The sequence below is a fragment of the Dipodomys ordii genome, unplaced genomic scaffold (assembly GCF_000151885.1).
Source record: "Dipodomys ordii isolate 6190 unplaced genomic scaffold, Dord_2.0 Scaffold117, whole genome shotgun sequence".
In the NCBI taxonomy this organism is placed as follows: Eukaryota; Metazoa; Chordata; class Mammalia; order Rodentia; family Heteromyidae; genus Dipodomys; species Dipodomys ordii.
In genome coordinates this window covers 1,457,073-1,482,831 of record NW_012267333.1, presented here as the reverse complement: position 1 = coordinate 1,482,831, position 25,759 = coordinate 1,457,073, and the positions used below count along the sequence as shown (strand labels likewise).

Genomic DNA, 25,759 nt, shown 5'->3' with positions numbered 1-25,759 from the left:
GGAGTTGGCCGAGGTGTCTGAGGCGGGAAGGCGGGATGGTGACACCGACGTGCGCTACGCGCCCTCAGAGCGTTGGCCGGTGGCCCCCAAACCCTTCCGAACACCCAGTCCCCTTCCATTGTTCCTGGCGCCTTTGAGTCAGTTCCCTTCAGCGGGGCCGGGGGTGGGGGGGAGGAAATGCCTGCAGAGGCCTACAGCGGGGTGGCCGGCCTCGGCGCCCCAGCCGGGCTGGAGCCGCGCCACCCTGCCCTCACCTCTTCTTCCACATCCAGCCGGTGCCCTCTCCTGGCGTTAGCATAGCCACCTCGCCTCACCTGCGGGCCGGGATGCCCACCTGCTTTATTCTGCAGATGTGGAAGGGCGCAGGAAATCGCTTGCCCGGCATTATCTATGCTCGCCATGCCGGACAAATCCTGAACTTCAACAAAGCCGGAACTCTGCAGCAAGAACCTTAATGACCCAGGAAGGCATGGCTGTCAGATGTGTCACCTAGGCCGCTTCAGACAGATTATCCCGGGGAGCAGGAGAGTGGCGGGGACTAGCCCAGATGAGAACTGAGGTTTACAGGAGAATCTGTTTATCTAAGACTCCCTCCAGTAAGTTGAGATAGAGATACAAAGCCAGGGGGATTGGTGAGTGTGAGTATGAGTGTGCCATGCACATTCACACAGTGACCCCCAACACTCATTTGGTAGAACAGAGCAGTTTGACTTAAACCTCCGATTTCCCACTTTAGGGTCTCTGCTTACCTGGCTTTAGAGCTCTGCCATCGATAGAAAGGATACAGGTGTTTTGCAGAGAGACTAGACATATTTTTTGCTGGGGCTGGGAAGGTGGTTCAGTGGTAGCGCGCTTGCCTTGCATGCATGAACCCTGGGTTCGATTCCTCAGTACCACATAAGCAGAAAAAAAAAGCCGGAAGTAGTGCTGTGGCTCAAGTGGTAGAGCGCTAGCCTTGAGCTGAAGAGCTGAGGGACAACGCCCAGGCCCAGAGTTCAGGCCCCATGACCGGACCCCTCACCCCCCCAAAAAAGACTTTTTTTTTGCTTTGTAGTGTGTGTGTATGTGCTGGTACTGGGGCTTGAACTCAGCACATGGACATAATCCTTCAGTTTTTTTTTTTTTCCTCAGTGCTGGCCCTCTACCATTTGAGCCACAGCTCCACTTCTGACTGGCTTCAAACTGTAATCCTTAGATCTCAGCCTCCTGAGTAGCTAGGATTACAGGCCTGAGCCACTGACACCCAGACATTGGTTTGGTTCCCAGACAAGGGTTTAAGTCCTGACACTTACAAATATGACTTTGGACAAGTCACTAGACCTCTCTTTCCTAGAAGTAAAATGAAGTCATAAATAGCTAACTCAGTTCTGGTGAGGTGCCAAGGCCAACGGGAGAGGATGTATAAAGAAGATCTTTGCAAGTTTTCCACCCTAAAAGCTGATGTTACTTGTGTAACTTTGTTCCTTGATTATGAGGTGGGTGCTGCTCCTTAGCATAAAGACAGCTCTATGCCCACGTGGATCGATCTATCATGTCGCAACCAAGTGTGAGGATGAACCTTGATCAGCCCCATGCTGGTCTCCATCCTAAACCCATGTACTAGAGTTTGGACTTGGATCAAAGTCTGAGGCAGCTCCTTAATGACTAAGGCACTGAAGGCATGATTGTGCCAGTTGGCTGTGGGTGTCAGTTGGCATTAGTAGTTCCTGTCTTTACTACCCCTGCAGGTGCTGCCACTGTCTCCTCTGTGCTCACACCCTGGTAGCACCCTCAGGATTGTGCACCCTACAGCAGCTCAGTGCAGAAGTGTGAACTTGGCCTTCTTCAGAGGTTCCTCACCATGGTGAGTCCTAAGAGAACCGGAAAGAGGGAGGACTGTGGTCTTGAAGCGGTGGGTATCCCAGCCCTGGACACACTGGGCTTTCTTATGCCCTGACTGGGGAGATGCTGCCACCTCTTGAGGTTTAAAGACATCCTCTCTCAGGGACTGATCCCTGCTTCCCTCCCTTTCCTATAGGCCACAGATCCCACTCAGCGTCCCTCTAAAACCCCTTTGCCTGGGTCTTGGATATCCATTGAGATTAGAATATTCATAGTTATTTGCTTTTAAAGCCACTGTACCAGTTACAGAAGGAACCAGGAAGAACAATCTGTTCTTGAGACTGGGGCATGTGTGTGGTCTGAGACCACAGTAGAGCTGAGACCTACAGTAGGAGCTCACCATGTCCCTATGGCTTTGCTCCAGACCTGCTCTAAAACTGATCTGAACAAAAGCAAACCTTGAACAGATCTAGATTCAGATTTCAGTGTGATATTCACCATCTGTGTGACCTTTTCAAGGAAGCATGACCTCTCTGAGCCTCTTTTCCTTCATCTGCAATGTGGTAGATGAAGGCGTCTACCAAGTGTTTGTGAAGTGTTAGAACAGAATCCCTCCCATAGTGCCTGACTTCCTTTCCTTTTCCATACCCTTAGGTTACTGGTTTCCAGGAATGGCATTAGTCCTCAAGCAAAGCCATCTCTGGCTCTGGTGGCTGAGAATCTTAGGCAAGACAGAATCTTAGAGGGTGGTAGTACTGGTGGATGGGCTTGGAGTTAACATAACTTGCAACCTCATTGTATAAGCCACCATGGTAGACTCTTAAGATCCACATTCTATGAATGCCCTGCTTAGATCAATACTCTGCCATCCTGCAGCTCTCTTCAATTATCAGAACATGAGGAGGCTAGAACAGAATCAGGCAAACTCATACACTTGCTGGCTATGTGACTATGGGAACAGTCACTTAACTGTGCCTCCCTCTGCTCCTGGGGCTAATATTTCTTCCATAGAGTTGTTGGAAAGTGAATTGAGACATACTTAAGAGTACTTAGTGTCTGCCTGGCAAATGCAGCCAGTTTTCTTACTCTGCTTGCAAGAAGATCTGGGATACTCTCCTCATCCGTAAGCAGATGTGTCCCCGTCCCCTACTGGGCAGAAGAAAGATTGTCAGAGAGACAAAGGAGTCAAATTCAACTGCTCAGGAAAGCACTGAGGCAGACAGTAACTTGCTAGGACCTGGCTCAACTGCAGGCCACTAGGTGGCGCAGGCCAAGACTTGGCTCAGCTGCGCGCCACTAGGTGGCGCTTGACCTCTTAATCAACAGATCTCACTGTCTCCTAGGACAAAGACAGGCTACATTCTTAGCCTTAGCACCCATGTTTATCTGGCTTCAACTTTCCAAAGCCTGTTTAAAAAAGTAGGTTTTGTTTTTTTTTAATGGAGTGGCTTTTATATTATAGGTACAAGCTCTACTGTTATAATTCCCTGTTTTACAAAGCAAGAATTGACCTCAGAGCAGTAGTGTATCTTCAGTGAGTATCTTCAGCTTATGAGAGGCAGGAGTGGGTCTTGAACTCAAGTCCATGATTTATAGAGCTGAGCTCTCTAGCTTCCATGCAGCTCCTCTCTACCTGCATCTCTGTATCGTGTCTGAATGTAACAGGACTGCTCTAGTTCTCTGGCAGTCTGCTCTACTCTCTGTTCCATATTTCCTCCTGTAGCTAGTGAGGCCCAGCCCCTGGTTGCTCAGGTCACACTCACTTGTCCTCTGGACCCACCTTACTGCTTCAACCTCCAGTGGCTTAGGTTCTCTTCTGCCTAGAATGTCCTCATCCTGCTCCATAATCTGCTTCCTTTTGCCTGCTTAGCACCTACTCATACTTCACAAAAACTTTTAGGGTTCCTTCAGAAAGAAGAAATCGCCTCCTCTGTACCTCCAAGGCACATATATGCTTCTCTCATGTAGCCCATGGAAATGATTTTTGTGTTTTCAGAGGGGGCAGGAATAGCATTCCTGTTTGTGTGTACACTGGGCCTGGCCATCAGGACCTTGTATTGGAGGCCCAGCTGCAGCATGGGGGGCGGGGGGGAAGCTGTGTAGCCCCTTTGCCTGGCTCAAGAACCTCAGCTGAGACACAGGTCCCAATTCCATTAGTATTTACACTGAGTACTCTAACTTCCCCCATGTTCTTTGTATTGAAACTATTTTGAGGGTTAGACTAAAACCATGGGGTAAAAGGTTTATAAATTAAGCATTGAATTTAAAAAGTCACAAACTAAGTTCAGTGCTGGTGGCTCATACCTGGAATCTTATATACTCAGGAGGCTAAAATCCATGTTCAAAGCCAATCTGGGCAGACAAATCCAATAGACTTATCTCCAATTTAACCTGCAAAAAGCTGGAAGTGGAGGTGTGGCTCAAGTGGTAAAGTGCCAGCCTTGAGCAATAAAACTAAGGGATACCATCTTGACTTTGAGATTAAGCCATAATCCTGGAACACACAAAAAAAAGTAAAGTTATAGAAACATTCACAGGTAAATGTAGCCCAATGCAAGGCACTGCTTGTCTCTGAGGTTGCTGGGTGGCTATGGAAAGGGACATTTACATTCACAGGCAGGACAGAGTGTTTCTGCTGACTGGCCACACTAAGACCTTTCTCTGTGTTCCTCCCCATAGACCTCCAAGAAGCTGGTGAACTCAGTGGTAGACTGTGCTGACGATGCCCTTGCTGGCCTGGTGGCCTGCAACCCCCACCTGCAGCTCCTACAGGGCCACCGGGTGGCTCTCCGCTCTGATCTGGACAGCCTCAAGGGCCGGGTGGCACTGCTGTCAGGTGGAGGTTCTGGCCATGAGCCTGCCCATGCTGGTGAGTGCCTTTGGGTGGGGGTGCGGGGTAAAAGGTACTGAATGAAAAGACTGGGGCTCCTGAAGACTCTCAACACTACCTGGAGGTACCAGCCAGCCAAAGTGTAGGCTAGAGTTAGGAATAGACCTGGTTCTCCCCCTGCTATAATCTGGGACTCATTATAGCCACTGAGTCTCTGGATCTTGGTTTATACGGCTCTAGAGGTAGAAGTGGGACCAGAGGAGTTGCCCACATGAAGATCTGGGGGACTTTAGCATAAGTACATACACAGGAGGACTAAGCCAGTCATAAACCCCATGCACACAGCCCCCAACCAGCATCATCACCTCTTCCTTCCTCATCTCCAGGTTTCATCGGGAAAGGCATGCTGACAGGGGTTGTTGCTGGAGCCGTGTTTGCCTCCCCAGCTGTGGGCAGTATCCTGGCAGCTATCAGAGCTGTGGCCCAGGCAGGCACAGGTCAGGCCAGCATGTGGGAGGGGAGCTGGAGGGAGGGCACACTGGGAGTGGTTGAAGGCAAGCACTGACAGGGCTCTACTGGTGACTCCCCACAGCGGGGACCCTCCTCATCGTTAAGAACTACACTGGGGACCGCCTCAACTTCGGTTTGGCTCGAGAACAGGCCCAGGCTGAGGGCATCCCTGTGGAGATGGTGGTCATTGGAGATGACAGTGCCTTCACTGTCCTGAAGAAGACAGGCCGGCGGGGCCTCTGCGGCACAGTGCTTATCCACAAAGTGAGCCTCCCTTGCTGCCCCAGACCCGAGGCTGGTTCAGATTCTCCCTAGGAGAACCCAGTAGTGACCTTTCCAGCGACTCCTTCACCCAGACCCAGCAAGGGCCCACCATCCCCTCAAGCCCCAAATACAGCATTCTCCCAGACTCACCTCCTTTCCTCTCCTCTCCCAAGCCCATGCCCAGTCAGTTGCCCTGTGCAGGCACTTATCCCTCCATAACAGGATCCTCCTCGCATGCTGCCTTCTTGCCTTGCCATGGTGCAAGGCACATCTGTAGCAGCCACCCACCACTGAGCTCCCCTCTCTGCCAGATGCCCTCCTGTCTGGCCAGTGTGCTCTTCCTGTCATGATACTGCTGCTGCTTTTATTTTTTTTTGGGGGGGGGTCCGGTCATGGGCCTGAACTCTGGGCCTGGACACTGTCCCTCAGCTCTTCAGCTCAAGGCTAGCGCTCTACCACTTGAGCCACAGCGCCACTTCCGGCTTTTTTCCTTTTTGCTTATGTGGTGCTGGGGAATCGAACCCAGGGCCTCATGCATACAAAGCAAGAGCTCTTACCACTGAGCCACCTTCCCAGCCCTGCTGCTGCTTTTAAAAGTATACATCTACCTATACTAAAGAGGCTAAGGCAGGAGGATCATGAGTTCAAGCTAATTTGAACTACATAGCTAGATCCTGTCCCAAAAATTAAAAAACATATGTGTGGGAGGGTGTGTTTATAGAGAAGGCACACTGGAGTGGGTTGTACATACCCCTGCCTTGTGAAGTCAGGTTGGGCCAGGTGCCCACCATACTTTTTTTTTTGTCGGTCGTGGGGCTTGAACTCTGGGCCTAGGCACTATCCCTGAGCTCTTCAGCTCAAGGCTCTACCATTTGAACCACAGTGCCACTTCTGGTTTTCTGGCAGTTACCTTGAGATAGGAATCTCATGGACTTTCCTTTCCCAGGCTGGCTTTGAACTTTGATCCTCAGATCTCAGCCTCCTGAGTAGCTAAGATTACAGGTGTGAACCACCAGTGCCCAGTTCTACTACATTCTTGATCCACCTAGCTTCACCTCCCATGAATCCCAACTTTCTCTTCTGTTCCATTAGCACCAGTCCCTGTGCCCCCTGGGCCAGGGCTTTTCTCTTCGGCTTTGCTTATGTCTTGTATATTGCCTAGAAAATCTTTCCCTTAGCCAGCTACTTGTGGCCTGGCTAACTCCTGCCATTCCGTAGAAGCCCTACTCTGATGTCTCCCAGTGAGGCTCTTCCTAATTGCCCCAAGGCCCCAAGCTGGCTGGAATTCTCCCAGTGTTCCCTCAGGTTCCTGCTGTGGCCTCTGTGCTACTAGTACTTACCATGACATTCATTTTCAATGTGGTCTATCTGCTTTCCCTCCCAAATTGTTGAGTTCCTTGAAGGCAGGGCCATGGCTCAGCCATCTATTTTTCTTTTAGCACATACTAGGTACTGTATCAAAGTTGAATGGGCTGGTAAGTGGGTGGATGAATGGATAGATGAACAGTAAAGTGAACTAGAGTATGTATGTATGTACGTATGTATGTATGTATGCATGTATGTGTATATATTCTAGAAAGAATTCTAGACAGAATTCAGGAAACTTAGCTGGGCGCCGGTGGCTCAGCCTATAATCCTAGCTACTAAGGAAGCAGAGATCAGGATCACGGTTCAAAGCCAGCTCAGGCAAGAAAGTCCTTGAGACTCTTACCTCCAATAAAGCACCAGAAAACCGGAAGTGGTGCTATGGCTCAAGCAGTAGAGCGCTCCCCTTGAGCTGAAGAGTGCAGGGACAGCGCCCAAGCCCAGAGTTTAAGCCCCATGACCGACAAAAAAAAGAAAGAAATCAGGAAAGTGCCCACCAACATTTTGTGTGACATTGGACAAGTCACATCTGGGATAGTTTCCCTATTTGTAAAGTCCCTTCCAATTCCAATACATTAGAATCAGGTGGTGAAGTAGTTAGGACATTGACTCCAGGACCTTATGTATGCTAGGCAAACGCTCTACCACTAAGCCACATTTCCAGTTCCAGACTGGAATTCTTGAAGGCTGCTAGTAAGTACATTGTGAATAAGAAGAGGACACCTTTCTGTCCTGACTGTGATGGGCCAGGTTGAGTGGTGATCCTGAAATTCTCCCTTCCCAACAAGAAATTCCTTGGCCCGCCTTCCTTGACCCTCAATGGTTCAATGACTCCTTCTCTTGGGGACTTCTCTGTGTGGCTGCAGGTGGCAGGTGCCCTTGCTGAGGCAGGTATGGGACTGGAGGAGATCACAAAGCGGGTGAGCGTGGTGGCCAAGGCCATGGGTGAGTGCCAGTCAATGGATGGGGGCTAGGACAAACCCAGGGGCTAGCAGCAGAGTCCTGCCTACTGTATGGGGGAAGTGGGAAGGGCTTCCCTAGGGGCTCGGGGAAGGTATCCTTGGGGGGGATGCCCCAGGACCTAGTGACTAGATTCCAGAACCTGGTTTTTCCTCTCATCACTGAGATGAAGAGTCTAGCAGATTTACTCAGAGAAGAGGATGCCTGAGACCAGGGCTTCTGAGGTTCATCCTGATGCTGGGTACTAAGAACAAAGAAGCCATCCCATTTCTCCTTTATCCCAGGCACCCTGGGGGTGAGCTTATCCTCCTGCAGCGTCCCAGGCTCCAAACCCACCTTTGAGCTCGCAGAGGACGAGGTGGAGCTGGGCTTAGGTAAGTCTGTGGGCACTCTGGTCCCAGCATCGTGCTCCTCTGCTTTGGGTATTGCCAACCTCTAGTTTCTGGAGCCACCTACCCATAGGTTCTCTCTGCTGGTCTGGAGTTGTTCTGTAGGTGGTCTGAAGCCCCTAAGTAGGCATTTGAGGCGAGGATGGTCCTGATTGATTTTTACCTGCTTTGCTGTCCACATCCAGGGCTCTGGCTACATGGATCTCTGTGTACCACCCACCTCACCTTTACTCATACCATTCCAGGCCCTACAACACGTGCCCAGATGTAGCTGTTTTGGCAAAGGCCATTAAAGGCCACCCATGCTGTAACTTCAAGGCTTTCCCCCTTCCTGTCACTCCCCCTCCTTCTTTCTTGTCAGTACTAGGGCTTGAATTCAGGTTCTAAGCACTGTCCCTGACATTTTTCATTCAAGGCTAGTGCTCAACCACCTCTTCTTCCAGCTTTTTGCTGCTTAATTGGAGCTAAAAGTCTCATGGACTTTACTACCTGGTCTGGCTTCAAACCACAACTTCAGATCTCAGCCTTCTGAGTAGCTAGAATTGCAGGTGTGAGCTACCATGTTTCTAAAATCATGCCCATTAGCATTCCAGGCCTTGCTGTGACTGCCTCTAGTTAAAGCCACTTCAGTTCCTGGCAATCTTCACCACCATGCTATGAACTCCCAGAGAATAGAGACTATGTTATTCATTATTCTGTCCCTCATCACCCATATTCACATTGCCTGGCTTAGTGCCAAGTACCTGGTTAGCCCATGACAGAAAAGCTCCAGACCCTGAGCTGGTAAGCAGTGACTGCATCTCTCCACAGGAATCCATGGGGAAGCTGGTGTGCGCCGGATAAAGGTAGGTGGACTCCCTGCCCAGCTTGGCCCAAGGCCAAGGCCTCCCAACGCAGCTCACCCCTGACTCACTTTGACAGATGGCACCTGCTGATGAGATTGTCACACTCATACTCAACCACATGACAGATACCTCCAGTGCATCCCACGTGTCAGTGCCACCAGGTGAGTAGCCACTATCCCCCTCTCTCAGCCTATTGTATCCCTCTGGATAGAGAGCACCCAAACATCTCCCATCTATCTACAGGATCCTCTGTGGTGCTAATGGTTAACAACCTGGGTGGCCTGTCTTTCCTGGAGCTGGGCATCATAGCTGATGCTGCTGTGCGCGCTCTGGGTGAGTCCATCCTGGGAGGGGACCCTCCAGCCCTTTACAACTAGACGTAAGAAAGGCAGCTAAGGGGGTAGGGAAGGTGGCTCCGTGGTCGAGTGCTTGTCTTGCATGCATGAGGCCCTGGGTTTGATTCCTCAGCACCACATAAGCAGAAAAAGCCGGAAATGGCTCAAGTGGTAGAATGCTAGGCTTGAGCTGAAGAGCTGAGGGACAGAGATCAAGCCCCAGGACTGACCAAAAAAAAAAAAAGGCAGCTAAAGTGGGGTCTCATGATGGATCAGAACATGTGCTGTGCACTCACACAGGCTTGAGTTAAATCACTGCTTTTGCCACTTAATTGCTGTTTTGTTGTCTATATTGGGAGTAATTATAGTACCTACTTTATCAGGTGGTTGGGATTCAATGAGATTAAATATACACAAGACATCTGAGACCTATAATTACTTACCTGTCCCTCAAGAGGGGACCCCTCCAGGGAATGTGGTGATTTGAGCTAGCACTGAAGGATATACTAAAGGAATCAGACCATCTCCCTACTGACCTCAGCCTCAGCCTCCAGGGCCCTTGTACTTCTATTATTCTGTTTGCATGGGATGCTATGGGATAGGGGTTGGGGAAGAGTGCCCATCCCTCTTCCACAGACTCCCCTGCTTGATATTACAGAGGGCCGTGGGGTCAAGGTAGCCCGGGCCCTGGTGGGCACCTTCATGTCCGCACTGGAGATGCCTGGTGTTTCTCTCACACTCCTGCTGGTGGATGAGCCCCTCCTGAAACTGATAGGTGAGACGTGAGTCATCCACACCACAAGGCTCCTTGTCACAGGCCCCATCAGGCCTGACCATGGCAACCAGGTTCTTGACCTGAGATGATGCCCCTTCTGGCTTCCTTAGCCCATCTCCAGCCTTCTCTTGACTGAAGGACCCTTCTTACATCTTCCAGATCCTTCCCTGGGGACACTCCCCACAATCCCTTTCATGCAGTAGATAATCGGGTCCTACTTGTTGAGGTGAACTCCCTTCCCTGGCTAGCCAGCCATGTCTGAGAGAGTATCTGTGACACCTATGTCTAGATGCTGAAACCAATGCAGCAGCCTGGCCTAATGTGGCCAAGATCTCCGTGACGGGGCGGAAGAGGAGCCGGGCAGCACCCATTGAGCCCCAGGAGGCCCCTGATTCCACTGGGGCAAAAGGTACCAGGCCCTGGTATTGCGGGAGGGGCAGGAAATCCTCAGTGGATTAGAGCTTTGGCTTGACCTCCATTGGGTATGGAGGTGAGCCATGGAGTATCTGGGAGCTTTGGCATCCATATACCTATCACACCAGTCGAGTGCAGCTGTGAGAAGGGCCAGAAAGACCCCTGCCCACATCCTGCTTTTCTAGGCGTAGCCTCAAAGCAGATGGAGCTTGTGTTGGAGCGAGTGTGTACCACCCTCCTGGGCCTGGAAGAACACCTGAATGCCCTGGACCGGGCTGCTGGTGATGGGGACTGTGGCACCACCCACAGTCGAGCTGCCAAAGGTTGGTGTCTGGACCCCTGGAGTTCCAGAAGGGGCTAGGATGAAACAGTTTTAGATTTGGGAATTTCATGGAATTATTTCCACAATATTTAGGGTGTTGCTATAGGGCCACCCCCTCTTCCTTTGCTAAGTGAGATCAATCACAGAACCCTTTCACCAGCTTAGCTAAAAGACATGTGCTTTTCACACTACATGTGAGAGAGATCTGAGAAGAAAATAGAATCTTCCACAGTGGACTATAATTTATGATCATCATTTTTCTCAGCTGGCCCATCCCAATGAAAAGCTCTTAATTGTCCAGAGCTGTTCATTCAAGACAAATTTATTTACTGACCATCTAAGCCAGACATTCATCTCTGTGGTTACAGAGTGAGCAAAACAACTGCCTTAGTGAATATGATTGATCAGTAAACCACATAGGATGTCAGTGGAAATGAAGCAGAATACCTTTGATGTCTGCTATTGCTCTCTACTTATAGCTATCCAGGGATGGCTAAAGGAGTGCCCTCCTCCTGCCAGCCCTGCCCAGCTCCTCTCCAAGTTATCTGTTCTGCTGCTAGAGAAGATGGGAGGCTCGTCGGGGGCGGTAAGTGCCAACAGCCTCCAGGGAGGAAGGGCTGACAGGGAGACTTGTCAGTTTGGCTGAAGCCCAGGCCAGCTCCTTGTACAAGCTCAGTTTTCTGGCCCTCTGCCTCTCAGCTCTATGGCCTGTTCCTGACCGCAGCTGCTCAGCCCCTTAAGACCAAGACTGACCTCCCAGCTTGGTCAGCTGCCATGGATGCCGGCCTGGAGGCCATGCAGAAGTAAGCCAGAGCCCTGAGCCTTAGAGGGGGGTGTGCTGAGAGAGGTGGCTGGTGGATCTCATCTGTTCCCACATGTAGAGTCACCCCTTACACTGAGCCTTGTTTACTGTCTTCCTCTGGCAGGTATGGAAAGGCTGCACCAGGGGACAGAACTATGGTGTGTATTCAGGCTGTGGCTGTCCCTTTCTCCTTTTGAGCCTGCAATCACTTGAAGGCCACTCTCAGAGGGAGGGCCTCTCCTCAACCACTCTTTCCCTCGCCCTGTCTAGCTGGATTCTCTATGGGCAGCAGGACAGGAGCTCCAAGCTTGGAAGAGCCCAGGGGCTGATCTCCTCCCAGTTCTGACCAAAGCAGTCAAGGTGAGTAGGGATAGCCTGGCCACCCAGGCAGATAGCTTAGAGCCAGCAGGCTCCCATCTCCATGTAACCATGAGCAAGTTAATGGTCTTCCTGCACCTCCCTTTTGTCTATAAAATAGATGTAAGGGCTTGTCTCAGCAGTGGTCATGCAGCTCAGGAGACACCTTGAGCCCAGCAGCGTGCTGAGACATAGCAGCAGCTCAGTAAATGTCTCTTTCCCTGCTACAAGCAGCTGAGAGGTGATTTTCCACTCAGTGATGGTACAAAGGGGTGCTTGCAGGGTGAGGAAAGGGGGTTTAGGTTCAGACCACGTGGCATGCAGCCTGGTGGCCTGTCTTTGAGACTTTGCCTACATTACCTCAGAGTGCAGAAGCAGCAGCGGAGGCTACTAAGAACATGGAAGCTGGAGCTGGGAGAGCCAGTTACATCAGCTCGGCAAAGCTGGACCAGCCAGACCCTGGGGCAGTGGCTGCAGCTGCTATTCTCCGAGCCATCTTGGAGGTCTTACAGAATCGGGCAGCATGACTGCCTCCCTCAGTCTCAGCCCTCTCTCAATGATGTGCAAAGGTGTCTGTTATCACCTCCTCTGCCTCCCAATGGTCACCTTCCCCCTCTCTCCCTCTCTTGTCCCTGGGCCTATCCTCTGAGTCCAGCAGGAAATCCTCAAAAGTTCAGAACTGGTTCCCACAGGCAGCACTGGACTGGCCTGGGCCACTTGCCTCCCAGCACTGTCTTCTCTTTCCTCAGGGAGGGTGGAGTTCTAGGTCCCACCCAGCTCCAGCCAGCACTGGGCTTCAGTGATAAGACATTTCCCCTGAAGACTCCAACCCTCTCTCTCTGCAAGGCCTTCTGTACCTCAACCTAAGTGAGCATGGAAGGAAAGCTAATAAAATGTATTGAAGCCATAAAATTGCTGCTGCTCTGTGGAAACCTTTGCCCTGGCTCTGGGGATCAAGACCCAATCCTACCAGGTAGCTCCTCACCTGCATCTGAGCAGGCTCTGCTCAGCAAGGTTGGTTCACTGAACCCCTGTCCCTATCTTTCCAGACTTACACGCTATCAGGTACATGTGGGAATGCTAGAAAAGCTGCTCAGCACCAGAAGGAAAAGAAATCCCCACCTTCCAAAACAGCTTAGATCAGAACGAGCCACATAAGCCCCCAGGTCTCTTTCTAGAAATCACTGACAGCCCTGGGCAAACAGGAGGGGCCGCCTAGTAGAAACACCCAGCACACACCTGTCATGTCCTCAGCACAGAAATAGTTCAAGGCACAGACATAGTTCACTTGGAATCTAGTGTTTCTTTAAACCAGCTACAAGAGTTCAGGCCCCTATGTAGCCTCCTGAGTTTTGTCAGTCAGCTTGATAACCATCTCTCAGGCATAGGAAAGGATTCAGATAAGCTGACGAAGGTCAGGACCAGTGGTCAGATTGCCCATCACTGGTGTCAGCATCTTTTCTCCTTGTGGGTGACCACATGAATCATAGCTGGTCACATTTGGAAAGTTACCCTCACCACCTCTTTTGTCCAAATTTGGCTGTGGGCTCTGTGGGCTTCTCTGCCTAGGATTTATTGTTACTCTTTTACTTTTTAGTGCCCATACTGAGGCTTGAACTCAGAAGGAACCTGGATGCTGTCCCTTGCTTTTTTACTCAAGGCTGGTACTCTACCACTTGAGCCACAGCTCCATTCCTTGCTTTTTGCTGTTTAACTAGTAATACAAATCTCATAGACTTTTCCTGCCTAGGCTGACTTCAAAGTGTTATCTTCAGATCTCAGTCTCCTGAGTAGCTAGGATCGTGGGCATGAGACAGTGGCACCAGGCTCTTCCCACAGTTTCTTGTCCATCAACTTCACCGCAGGTCTCTGATGACAAACATAGTTGTCCAAAAGCAGATATGTGTCCAAAAGCAGACGGGCTTCAGAGTGGCCAGAGATCCAAACTGGCTGGGTGATCTAAAGCCAGTCACTTGTCCTTTTTGAATCTTGTCTAGATTATAAAACATTTCTTTCCCCGTGAGATGAGCAAATGCCCCCAAAGTCAATAACCATTAAGGACACCCCGCATACATGAATCACCTGCAGTTCCATGAAGACAATTGTGCATTCTTACAGTGCCCTCTACTTTGCTTTTACAAGTGGCCCCAGCACTCATTTAACCACTGTCATTTCATCCCAGGCTTTTGTTCTGCTTTGTGTCCTACTAAAATTTTGTGCTGAAATCTCCAACCCCAACATTGATGGTATTAGAAGGTGCGGCCTTCGGGAGATGCTGGGACAAAAGGGATTAGCACTGACACATGAAACCAGTAGCCTCATTTAGGAGAGGCCCAAGTGTGTGTCTGGTACTCCGCACCATGGGAGGTGACAGGACACAGTCTGAGGAAGCTGTCCTCATCAGACACATCTGCCCATACCTGCATCCTAGACTTGGAGGCTCTAGAGCTATGGGGGAAGTAAAGGTTTACGGTTGAAGTCATCTAACCCAAACAGACCAAGTCAACTCTGATTCTTAAAAACATGTTTAATGAAAATCAAGTGAAATGCCCACTCACATGTTAACAAGGGGCACTGGTCACAGACATGTCAGTCATTCAACTGAATGAATCAGGAAGTCCAGCCCAGTCCTCTTGCTACACTCTGGCAGCTGGAGATGGTGCAGTTAGCTGGGTCACTATCTGCCAGGGAGTGCTCATCTCTAACCCTAGGTTATGTCCCAGCTATCTGCTAAGCACAGGAGCCTGGAATCAGGGACCTGGCAGTGCTTATTTGGAGAAGGCAGGAAGAGCCACAAGGCAGCACTTAGGAAAGAATTGAGAAGCAAGAAGTTTCTCCCAAGTTTCTCCCTGGGAGAAGAGCAAAGCTGGTGTTCTGCAACAGCCGGGGAAGCAGGGTTTGGCCAGCCAAGCAGCTGTCATAGTGCAGGCAAAGCAGCCTACTTCTCAGCAAGAAAAGTCTCTGAAGGTGGAAGCAACTCCCAGGACTGCTGGGAACAATGCTTTGCAACAATGACCTTGGCTTTCATGGTAGACTGGAGAGGGAAGATAGGTTGCACCTGGCCAGGGGCTGGCAGGAAGACCCACACACAGCAAGAGGTAAGAAAGGAAGGCCTCAGAAACCACTGCTACTCATCTCTTGGGACTCAGGGGACAGATTATTCTTGGAGAGCAAGTTACCATGGCTGCCTGACAGCAACAGGCATGTAAGTCACGGGGAGAGGGCAGGATCCAGGCCGCAGCTGAAGCAGCAGCTAGAAGAGGTAGAGCCACACAGTCACACACATACCATCTCAGAACACTTGGCCCTCGGCTTCTCTGCTCTACTGCCAACAATATCCTTCCCCTTCAGTGAGTTACCTGAGTCCTCTGCCCACCTGCACACCTAGGTAAGAGGCAGGCAGAGGGGCAGAGCAGAGGAAATGCAATGCGCTCCTCCAAGGGGAAAGTTGTCTCCCTCTTACCATGTGTTAAAGCATGGACTGCACTCGAGGGAGCTTTTCTGAGCTGGCAGGATTTTTCTCCCATGTCCCCACTAAGACTCTTAGGGGAGATTAGCCCAACCCCTGCAGACCAAGCAGACCCCCACATGAGTGACCAGGGCAAGGAAGATCCTCAACAAATGCAGGATCCGATAAGTCAATGCGGAGAAGCCAAAGCCACCAGGAACTGCAGGTGGGCAGGAAGTGGCTGGAGAGAGCAGGCTGCCACCGAGGTAAGGAGAAGTTGAGGCCAGGAGAAGCCCAAGTACAGCCGTTTCTGGGGAGGACAGACTGCACCGCTGACTTCCCGTAGCCCCTTCCTGCTTCACTCCCCATTATGCAACAGGGGCTGAAAGAAGGCAGACGCACAGAGGTTAAGACATGATGTCAAAATGCCTCCTGACCTGCAGGAGTCACACCAGGCCTGAGCTGCTCAGATAGATCCCCATCCTGCAGGTGATCTCCTGCCAAGCCACCAACCAAATTGGTCAAGGAAGCCCCAACGTCCCAGAGCCTGGCACACACTCCATCTCCTTACATCTGAGAGATGTCTAAGTGGCTAAGGACAGGCACAACCTGCTCTCAAGTAGTCACCAAGCACTAGTCCCACACCAAAGCTGCAGTGCAGAAGTACCACACCCCTCACTCTGCTCAAGTCCTTTCTTGGCGAAGGGGAGGCTTCGTGTTCTCTCATGAAAATTGGGAAGGAAAGTTCGGGGAGCCCTATTTGCTCCATTTTCTGGGATGAGTCACTCATACCAGTGTCTCTGCAGGCCCCCCCTAATTTCACCATCAAGCTGTTTGCTTTCCCATCAGACTACATGATCAGTCTTCTTGGCAAGGCTCAAGTCTTTCTTGGGTAGTCTTCCTCTAGATCTGGCCTGCCCCACGCTGGAATGGGTGACATTCAGCCATACCTGTCTGTCAGTCAGGATCCCCGGCTCGGGACGTTTCCATGATGAAGCCAGAAGAACATAGAGAACCAGAAGCCCAAAGGCCACCACCAGCAGCCCGGTGGTGTTAGCAAAGACAGCCTCACTGGGCAGGCTGGAATATGGCCGAGTGACGTTCTTCCTGAACATGACAGAAACAACAATGTGGGCCCTTGAGAAGCTTTTCACCTGTTTCTGTCCAGTGGGAGACTCAATGCCACTAAGAACAGCTGCATACCATCCACTCCCCACCCCCTTCCATTAGATAAAACCCTGAATTCCCATAGCTCCCACACAGTCCTTATCCAAGTGCCTACCTTGCCCAGTCAAAGTATACTTTTGCTCTGCTAATCACTTCTTACTATCTTAAAAAGGAGAAAAAAAAATCTTCCTGGAACCACTGGGCACCTGGAATCTTAGAATACTTCCCAAGCCTCTGCTGCAGTAACAGGCAGGGGCTGCCCTGATACTTTTTACTCACAAGGAAACAGAAGCTGTAATTTTAACTTGTGCCAAATGGCACAACAAAGATCCATAGGCTGCACCTTCTGAAGAACATACTGCAGCACCCCCACCTGCCTCAGAATTAGAGATGCCCGTGCACTCACAAACTGAAGAAAAGCTTCTCGTTAATGCCGGAAATGACAGATGCGATGGACAGAGAGAGGATGGAGGCTCCAAAGAAGACGTGGATGGGTTTCAGGAAGCTGCGCAGCCACAACGACGCCCAGGGCAGGAGGAAGACAGCAAAGCCCAGGAACCACTGTGGACATAAGAGAGGAAGCCCTGGACGGTGACCAAAGGTGGGCCAGGTCACTGCCCCACCAGTACCTCCTGTCTCATGCTGGCCCTTCTGTCCCAACTGCCACTCCCACCAGAGGTTCCCCACTGCAGCTGACCCTCACTGTGGTCTGTCCATTGCTATTACACAAGAAATGAGAACAGTACATGAAGGTCTTGGCTATAATCCCACCTCCCAGCAACCCAGCCATCCACTTGTCTCTTGCTTCCCTCACTCAGAATCTCTCTAGTACAGGACTAATGTGAGAAACCATTTGTAGAATTCTTTTTTTTTTTTTTTTTGTCGGTTGTGGGGCCTGAACTCTGGGCCTGGGCACTATCCTCCAGCCCTTCAGCTGTAGACCAGCGCTCTACCACTTGAACCACAGCGCCACTTCCAGTTTCCTGAGTGATTTATTGGAGGTAAGAGTCTCACGACTTTCCTGCCTGAGATCCTCAGATCTCAGCCTCCTGCGTAGCTAGGATTACAAGTGTGAGCCACTGGCGCCCAGCCCTATGAGACTCTTCAACTAATTACCAGAAAATTGGAAGTGGCACTGTGGCTCAAGTGGTAGAGCGCTTGGCTTGAGCTGAAGAATTCAAGGACAGTGCCCTCACAGAAAGTTTGCTGACCTTGCCCCCAGAGGATCTGTGAAGTTGCCCTTCTGAGATCAATACAGATCTGAGATCTCTACTCTTCCCATTTCATCCCCAATGACAGCTGAGCTTCAGGCCATCCCAACTCTCCCAACCCCATTAGCCCTAAACGCAACACTGGCAAAGGAGAGGGCAAGTGCTGCCCGCCAGACCCAGGCCCTGCCACACCCTGCACACTTCTCACTCACCAGCTCCGTAGAGCACCACCAGGCCAGACACCATGAGCACAGGGTGCCAGTTGAACATGTGCAAGCTGCCATCCCAGGCAAAGCCACCACGCCAGTACTGCATCCAATAGGTGGTGAAGAGGATGCACATGGAGCCCAGGGAGCCCAGCACCAGGCAGGACAGGTAAAAGCATCCCGAAGCCATTCTGATCAGAACTCCTACAAGAGTCAGAAGTCATAGGTCACCACTGGCTGGGGGTGCAAGCTACAATGGCTAAAGGAAATAGTACTGATCTCCCTCTTGGCCCCTGAGACAGAATCTTCTTGTTTCTGTTTCGTGCCAGCAGCCTGTATACCACTCCCAAGAGGCCTCAGTGGCACATGGGGGGGGCGGGGTTTGAAATGAGTAAGGCCCCAGCCCAGCAACTGGCAGTGAGCAGCAAGGGTGGGGCTATGACTGGATGACAAGGCCCAAGCCTGGAACACTGGGATTCATTTCCCTGCACAGAATCAGAAGGTAAAAAAAAAACTCCCCTAACCCTGATCCAAGAAAGAAAAGAACAAAAATGTAGGCTACATCATAACCATCCAGGTCCCTGGGTTCTAGCACAAGAATGGCAAAACCACCATCAGAAAGGAGTAAGCAGGCAGAATTGTCCCAGAGAATTGTGGAATGTAGAAGATTTGTATCCTGTATGTTTTGAGCATCGTGCTGGTAATTGATAAGTTTCAAATTTCAGAGCATGAGATTGTTGGTTAGGGATGCTCTACCTGCATTGTCAGACTCTCTGGGAAGAAATCCTATGGGACACCATCTCTACAGACAAGTCTTTTGGGCCAAAGCCCATTAGCAGAAGCCACACACTCGACTCCTTGAAGGGAGTGACACAGCTCAGTGGTCTCCAAGCCTGAGACTTCTGCTTCTTTTCTCTGAGGGGAAAGTCCAGAAGAGAAAAGAGGAAGCAAGAACTCAAGATCTAGAGAGTAAGAGGTTTATTTTGAGATTTCCATGAGAAACCCAGAAACCAATTCTGGTTTCAGGCCTAGTGATCGCTTATACACTCAAGCCAGGCCTGTGGGGTGGGGAGTGAAGCTTGGTAATAGGCAGCTTTCTTCCTATGTGCAGGTCATGGGTTAAGATTCCCAGAGCAGGTGGCGAGGGTGGCAGGCGGGTGGGTAGGGGGAGGCACAAGACTGACCCTGCTTCCAGTCAACGTGGGACGGTATGGGCCCAACCTCAAGGCAGTTACCCTGTCCTATGGGCTCACAGCAAGAGAACAATATGACTTCCTGAAATGATCAGGTCCCTTCCTCTGAACCAGCTACCAGAAGAAATGGGTGGTCACTCCCATGGGACAATACCTAATTCCTCACCTTTAGACCCAGATCACAGAAAGGTGGCCTGGGCTCTGATTCTCACAAACTGGGTATAACAGCTGCAGGACTTGTTCTCATCTGAAAGAAAGACAAAGATTTTGAAGATCAGCTATGAGCACTGGAACCTTCTACACCATCCTGTTACTCCTTTTGACAACCTTGTGAGGGGTTTTATCCTCACTATCCCTCTTCATATACATGAGGAGACAAAGGTTCAGAATGATTAAGAAACTAATATCAGCTTCATTTAATGCAGAGGATTTTCTAACCTTTTGCCTGTTTGGATTTGAGGCCTGAAAACTGCACTTTTTCCTTGACCGCAGGTTGTCATATCAAGAGGAAAAAAAATGCTATGTAAGGATACCATGAAAGCAGCAACTCTTCTTTCTTATGCTGCCATATGATTTTATCCTAACTGCTAGGGAAAACTGAAAGCTACCTGGGCCTGGTGACACACACCTATAGTGCCAGCTATTTGGAAGCCTGAGGAAAGAGGATTGCTTGATCTAGGAATTCACAGTCAGCCAGACTAACACAGTGAAATTTTTGTCTAAAAAAAAATAAAATAAAAGCTGGGCGCTGGGGCTACTCAGGAGGCAGAGATCTGAGGATTGCAGTTCAAAGCCAGCCCAGGCAGGAAAGTCCGTGAGACTCTCATCTCCAAAATACCACCAGAAAACAGGAAGTGGTGCTGTGGCTCATGTGGTAGAGAGCTAGCTGTGAGCTGAAGTCCATGCCAGCTCTCCCTAAGCCAGATATCTAACAGACTAGCATTTGGTTCTTACAAGGTGATCTAAACAATCTTGGAGCAAGGAAGGGCTATGTATTAAGGGAGAAGAAAACAAGCTTCATTGAGGAAGGCTGGAAGGAGAAAGTCATGTAACCAGCTTCATGACTCAGCTGAGCTTAGAGATTTGTTAGCCCGCCTCAGAGTTGTCTCCTGCAAGGGCAAAGAAAGTTCCAATCACCAGGTGTTTGGCTAACACATCCTCCACTCCGCTAGTGAAGTGTTAAGTCAACATTAAGAAGCTCTTGGTCATCAAGAGGCTCCACTTAACTCAAATTATCTATTTCTACAATTTCTTTAACATTTGTAGAAAGACATACTATCATCTAAAAGGGATTGTATCCAAACCCCTAAGAAGTTGTGGAATAGTAAGATGTAGCACGCTCAGACCAAATGATGAGATTTTTGAGACAGAGAGCAGGAAGTCACATTACTTTGTCCACAGTACAGACAAGCCCTCCCTTCCTCTTCCCAAAATAGCAAAATCTAGGAGAAAGGAAGAACACAGTGAAAATTCCATGCAGATGCTGAGAATATGCTCTCCTCTGTTCTAAGAGTAGGTTGTGCTAGGACTTCAGTTTCTTCTTCTGCCCTCACTCTGCAGAGCCCCATTTTATCTGTCCCAACAATGTCATCAACCCTGCTGATGTACTTGTGCAAGAGCAGCCAGGGAAGGTATTGTAACAAATAAGCATGAATGTGTTCCAACAATACTTTATTTATGGACTCTGAAAGCCAACATTTTTACATGTCACATAGCCTTTTCATTTTCCCTCTCATTTTCTGGTGGGTCACATGTGGCCTGTAGGGAATAGTTGGTCATGTTGATCTTATTTAATACTTTCCTCAATTCCTTAACAACAAAAAAGGATTCTCCTAGGCTGAGCTAAACTAGCATCAGTCCCAGGATAAGAAATGGGTATTTCCTATTCAGCTCTTAGTCTTAGAAAAAGGCTCTCTATTCCAAATTCTTCTCAGTCCTCTTACAACTTAGAAGTTCAAACAGATAAAGGGATGAAAAATCAATTTGCTGCTACCCTTCATGGATGTATGATAAATTTTTTGGGATACTAAGAATCAAACTTAGGGTTCAGGTCTTAACCCTTACCTTACAGATCAAAACCACTCTAACACTGGGGCCCAAAGGAGAGTCACTCGGCCAACGCAAGTGGCAGAGCTGGTTACAGGTATCCAGGTCCACTCCTCCTCAGTTCCCAGGACTCCTTATTTCCAAAGATAGCTTCAGTAATGGCCGGACTCAGGAGTGAGTGGCCCAATCTTCCCAGCTCAAGAAGTAAAAAAGGCCTCCCTCACCTACGAGAGATGCCAGATCCCACCTTCGGCGGTGTCAGGTTGCAATCCAGGCATCCAGGGACACATCCCTTCACCCCCCTGCTGGGCGCGTGGTCCCAGATATTCGGGGGTTTAAAAAACAAGCGCCTTCCCAAACCGTCTGTGCCTTCCATCCACCAGCTGTGGAAGAAGGGCGCTGAGAACAGGTTCCTAACGGAGAAAACTGAGGTTGAGCGAGATCGGCAAAGCGCAAAGCGAGGTAGTAATAGCACTGGAAGCCAGGCTTTCTGACCTCCCAGCCCGGGTTCTTTCTCACCCCTAACCACAGTGGGACACAGGGGACTGAAGTCTCCGGCGCCGGGCGACGAGAGGCGGGCCACTCCGGGGTCTCTTACAAGAAGCACGTAGAATCCCGGGAACCTACATTCAGCTGGCTGCCACCCTCGGACAACGCCACCCCGGCTTTTATAGCCCGGCAGCACTTCCGGTGGCGCGCGCACGGCCTCTTGGGAAATGTAGTCCAGGGGCTTGGACGTGGCCGCTGGTAATGCGCCAAGGTGTCAGTCTCCGACCCCCGTTCGTTTGCTGCTGGCGCTCCCTCCCTAAGCCTAAGGTCAGGGCCCGAGAGCGCTAAGACGTGGGTGCCCTGTCCCTCACCATCCCGCGTCCCGAAAAGGTCAGGTTGAGCCGGGCGGGTCCAAGAAAACACGACCCAAACATGGCGGCGAGGCTGGCGGGAGAAGCAGGGAGGGAGCCTCCGCCATCTACTTCCGGAATTTAAAGAGGGCTTCCGGAAGCCTGGACCATATCTCCATGACAACCGACGTGGTTCCTTAGGGTGAGGGGTTTGAGAAGCGGTGGTGTGGACGCGAAGTCAGAATTTCTGATGCTGTTGCTTTTGGCTTGAGCTTGTTGTTGTTGTTGTTGTTTCCTGCCAAGACAGCACCATTTTAAGCGAGTCGGAAGGGTGAGATGGCAGGGAGCGGACAGTGAAGCGCGCTGCTTTTCCTCGTCTGTCACCGAGGCGGAGACGGTCCAGGTAGGGAGCGCTGCGGGCGGGCGTGTGGCGGACCCCGGCCGCCCCCGCCGCCACCGACCGGTGCGGACCTGCGGCGTGGTGGGACTGAGCCGGGGATCCCGGCGCCGCTCACTCGCCACTTGGCGGGGATGCCTTCAACTCTGCCTGACCCGGTGGCCTTGCCTCGACTCGGGATAATTCTCTTCCTACCTCGTTGCGAGGATTAAAGGTGGTTGTCTTGGGTACCAAGCTTATCCTGGTCTTGGGGACCGGAAGGGATAAACTATGATTGTTGTTTATGAGGGAGGAAACTCAGGTCGAGAGAAACCACAATGATAAACCCAGCAAGGTGGGACTTGTCCATCAAGTGAAGTGGACCCAGGGCTTTAACTTCTCCGTGCCTTTATGCAAAAGAGGAATTATATGTATTAAAATGGCTACTTATTGTCATAGCCCTAGCATCAATTAATAAGCATGGAGGGTTAATAAATTTGTAGCCAGGCGCCGGGTTCTACAGGCTCATGCTTGTAATCTTAACTACTCAGGAGGCTGAGATCTGAGGATCACAATTCGAATCTAGTTCATAAGATTCTTATTTCTACTTAGCCACCAAAAAGCTGTACATGGTAGAGCACTAGCCTTGAGCACAAAAGCTCAGAGCCAGAACCAGGATCTAACTTTCAGCCTCAGAATGGACACAGACACACACACACACACACACACACACACACACACACACACACAATTGTAAAACATTTTACAGATAATAGTTTAATTGCTGGAGCACTTCAGAGCAGTTTGATAGTTGTTTATGAATTGGATCTTGCTTCAGGGTCATAGGACACTCCAGAGTAATTAGTGAGCCTTGAAAATGTATGCAATCCTTTGCTAAAATAACTTTAAAGACTTTCAGAAGAGCATTGTGTCCTCTCTTATCCCACTTTTTTGTTTTTGTTTTTGTTTTCTGAGTCGGGTCAGTCGTGGGGCCTGTACTCTGGGCCTGGGCGCTGTCCCTCAGCTCTTCAGCTCAAGGCTAGCGCTCTACCACTTGAGCTGCAGCACCACTTCTGGCTTTTTTCTTTTTGCTTATGTGGTGCTGAGGAATCGAACCCAGGGCCTCATGCATGCAAGGCAAGTGCTCTACCACTGAGCCACCTTCCCAGCCCCTCTTATCCCACTTTTGCATGGGCATTTTCCCCATCTACTTATCAGTCTATGGGTTATGGAAGAGCAGTGTAGGCCAATAATTAAGATAGATTCCTGATCCAGGCTGCCAGGATCAAAATCCCAGCTCAGCTACTTACTACCAATAAGACCTTAGACAACTTATTTTACCTCTCCAGGCCTCAGTTTTCTCATCTGTAAAAAGGGAAAAGTAAGAATGTGCCTTTTACCTCATGAGGTTATTTCAAGCTTTAATATCAGTGTCTAACAGTCTCTGTCACACTGCAACTAATATATGAGTTTGCTGCTGTAATTATTATTACTACCACATGAATGGGTGCCCACCCTTTTCTATAGATTCTCTTAGTACATTTAGAATTTGAGTCCAGGTATAGAGAAAGGTTTGTGGGTGATGGTCCCTAGAAGAAATGACAAGTTGAGTTTTGGGGAGTTTGTTTTTGTTTGATTTTTGGAAACAGAAACACCATAGATCCTAGATTGATCTGAAACTCTGTATAGCCCAGGTTGGCCTTGAACTTGAAATCCTCTACCTCAGCCTCCTGAATGCTAGGATTGCAAATGTGGATTATTTTTTTGGTGCTGATACTAGGGCTTGAACCCAGGATCTAGGCACTGTCCCTTATTTTTCACTCAAGGCTGGTGCTCTCCTACTTGAGCCACAGCTCCACTTCCACTTCTGGCTTTTTGCTGGTTAATTGGAGATAAGAATATCATATCTGCCTGGGCTGGCTTCACACTAGGATCCTTAGATCTCAGCCTTCTGAATAGCTAGGAGCCACTGGCACCCGGCTTCAATAAATGTTCCTTAGTGGATTTCTAACTTTTCCTCATTTTGACCCCACAGGTACTGATCTAAAGCAAAGGAAATCACTCTGAGTTGGAAGCAAATGACACCTTTCCCTCAGTGCTAAGCAAAGAACCAGGAGCTATTTTCTGGGAAACTGTGGAATGTGCCCTTGGGAGCCCAAAAAAGCCGGAGTAAGATGCTGCAGACGAGTAACTACAGCCTGGTGCTCTCCCTGCAGTTCCTGCTGCTGTGCTATGATCTCTTCGTCAATTCCTTCTCAGAGCTACTCAGAATGGCAGCTGTCGTCCAGCTGGTGCTCTTCATGTGAGTTCTCAGGTGGGCCTAGAAAACTAAACCCACATAATTTGAAGGCCCTATCCATCATGGCTTATCATTTTAAAGTTACTAGTAAATGGGCAGGGGTGTAGCTCAATGGTAGAGCACTTGCCTAGCATCCATAAGACCTTGGGTTCCATCCCCAAGGATGGAATTTTAATTTTATTTTATAGTAAAGATGCTGTACAGAGAGGTTACAGTTACATTTCTTTTAAAGAGAGAGGCCAGGTGCCAGTGACTCACACCTATAATCCTAGTTACTTAGGAGATCTAAGAGTTGCAATTTAAAGCCAGCCCAGGCAGAAAAGTCTGTAAGTAAATTACCAAAAAGCTGGAAGTGGATATGAGGCTTAAGTGCTAGAATGCTATCCTTGAGCACAAAAACACAAGGATAGTGTCCAGGCCCTGTGTTCAAGCCCTAAGATTGGCACACAGACACATTAAAAAAAAAAAAAAAGCCTAGTGTTTGGGCTACAAATCAATGGGTGGTATTAGTTATTTGTCATTTGGGTCGTAGCCCTGCTGCTTGTGGAGACTTGGGGTGACTTTATCACAGGGAAAGGCAGACCCAGTAGTGTCCCTCAGGACTTAAGAGCCAGCTTGTGGATTCTCACATGGGCATCTGTTTGGCTGTACTTTGTTTTATATGTCCACAGCATTCAAGACATTGCAATCCTCTTCAACATCATCATCATTTTCCTCATGTTCTTCAACACCTTCGTCTTCCAGGCTGGCCTGGTCAACCTCCTATTCCATAAGTTCAAAGGGACCATCATCCTGACGACTGTGTACCTCGCCCTCAGCATCTCCCTTCATGTCTGGGTCATGGTAAGAGTGGAACTCTGGATTCTCAAGTGTGTGTGTGTGTTTGTTTGTTTGTTTGTTTGGGTCCGGTCATGGGGCCTGAACTCTGGGCCTGGGCGCTGTCCCTCAGCTCTTCAGCTCAAGGCTAGCGCTCTACCACTTGAGC

The 25,759-nt window shown here is 49.8% G+C and overlaps 3 protein-coding genes across 4 annotated transcripts in view; 2 read left to right on the top strand and 1 right to left on the bottom strand.

The window, feature by feature from the left end:
* The first annotated feature begins 1,670 nt into the window (after positions 1-1,670).
* On the top strand, positions 1,671-12,890 carry Tkfc (triokinase/FMN cyclase). Its single transcript, XM_013029275.1, has 17 exons — positions 1,671-1,843; positions 4,501-4,690; positions 5,038-5,148; positions 5,244-5,425; positions 7,657-7,735; positions 8,035-8,124; positions 8,950-8,984; positions 9,061-9,145; positions 9,228-9,317; positions 9,978-10,094; positions 10,384-10,503; positions 10,694-10,831; positions 11,310-11,416; positions 11,530-11,633; positions 11,757-11,790; positions 11,903-11,992; positions 12,355-12,890. The coding sequence occupies exons 1-17, from the start codon at positions 1,841-1,843 to the stop codon at positions 12,514-12,516; spliced, it is 1,737 nt and encodes a 578-aa protein (XP_012884729.1). The 5' UTR covers positions 1,671-1,840; the 3' UTR covers positions 12,517-12,890.
* Positions 12,891-14,504: 1,614 nt separating this feature from the next.
* LOC105995281 (cytochrome b ascorbate-dependent protein 3) lies at positions 14,505-22,143 on the bottom strand. Its single transcript, XM_013028989.1, has 6 exons — positions 21,780-22,143; positions 19,381-19,461; positions 18,028-18,225; positions 17,011-17,188; positions 16,388-16,544; positions 14,505-15,819 (listed from the first exon to the last, which is right to left on the bottom strand). Exons 3-6 carry the CDS (start codon positions 18,209-18,211, stop codon positions 15,796-15,798), a joined length of 543 nt encoding a protein of 180 aa, XP_012884443.1. The 5' UTR covers positions 18,212-18,225; positions 19,381-19,461; positions 21,780-22,143; the 3' UTR covers positions 14,505-15,795.
* A 140-nt stretch (positions 22,144-22,283) lies between these two features.
* Positions 22,284-25,759, top strand: part of Tmem138 (transmembrane protein 138) — a 6,770-nt gene continuing 3,294 nt past the window's right edge. For both annotated transcript variants that reach the window (XM_013029097.1, XM_013029096.1), the window contains exons 1-3: positions 22,284-22,502; positions 24,511-24,777; positions 25,446-25,617. In XM_013029097.1, coding sequence (XP_012884551.1) covers positions 24,650-24,777; positions 25,446-25,617 — 300 coding nt within the window. In that variant the 5' untranslated portion in view covers positions 22,284-22,502; positions 24,511-24,649. The remainder of the gene's footprint in view (positions 22,503-24,510; positions 24,778-25,445; positions 25,618-25,759) is intronic.

What these genes read in the sequence shown, in the direction of transcription:
- LOC105995281 (XM_013028989.1), bottom strand. Translation starts at nt 18,211, where the DNA reads ATGGCTTCGGGATGCTTTTACCTGTCCTGCCTGGTGCTGGGCTCCCTG. An exon ending in GAGAAGCTTTTCTTCAGTTT is followed by an intron (nt 16,545 to 17,010) that starts GTGAGTGCACGG and finishes TGTCATGTTCAG; the next exon opens with GAAGAACGTCACTCGGCCAT. An exon ending in GGATCCTGACTGACAGACAG is followed by an intron (nt 15,820 to 16,387) that starts GTATGGCTGAAT and finishes GCCTTCTTTCAG; the next exon opens with CCCCTGTTGCATAATGGGGA.
- Tkfc (XM_013029275.1), top strand. An exon ending in CTGGTGTGCGCCGGATAAAG is followed by an intron (nt 8,985 to 9,060) that starts GTAGGTGGACTC and finishes TCACTTTGACAG; the next exon opens with ATGGCACCTGCTGATGAGAT. An exon ending in CACCAGGGGACAGAACTATG is followed by an intron (nt 11,791 to 11,902) that starts GTGTGTATTCAG and finishes CGCCCTGTCTAG; the next exon opens with CTGGATTCTCTATGGGCAGC.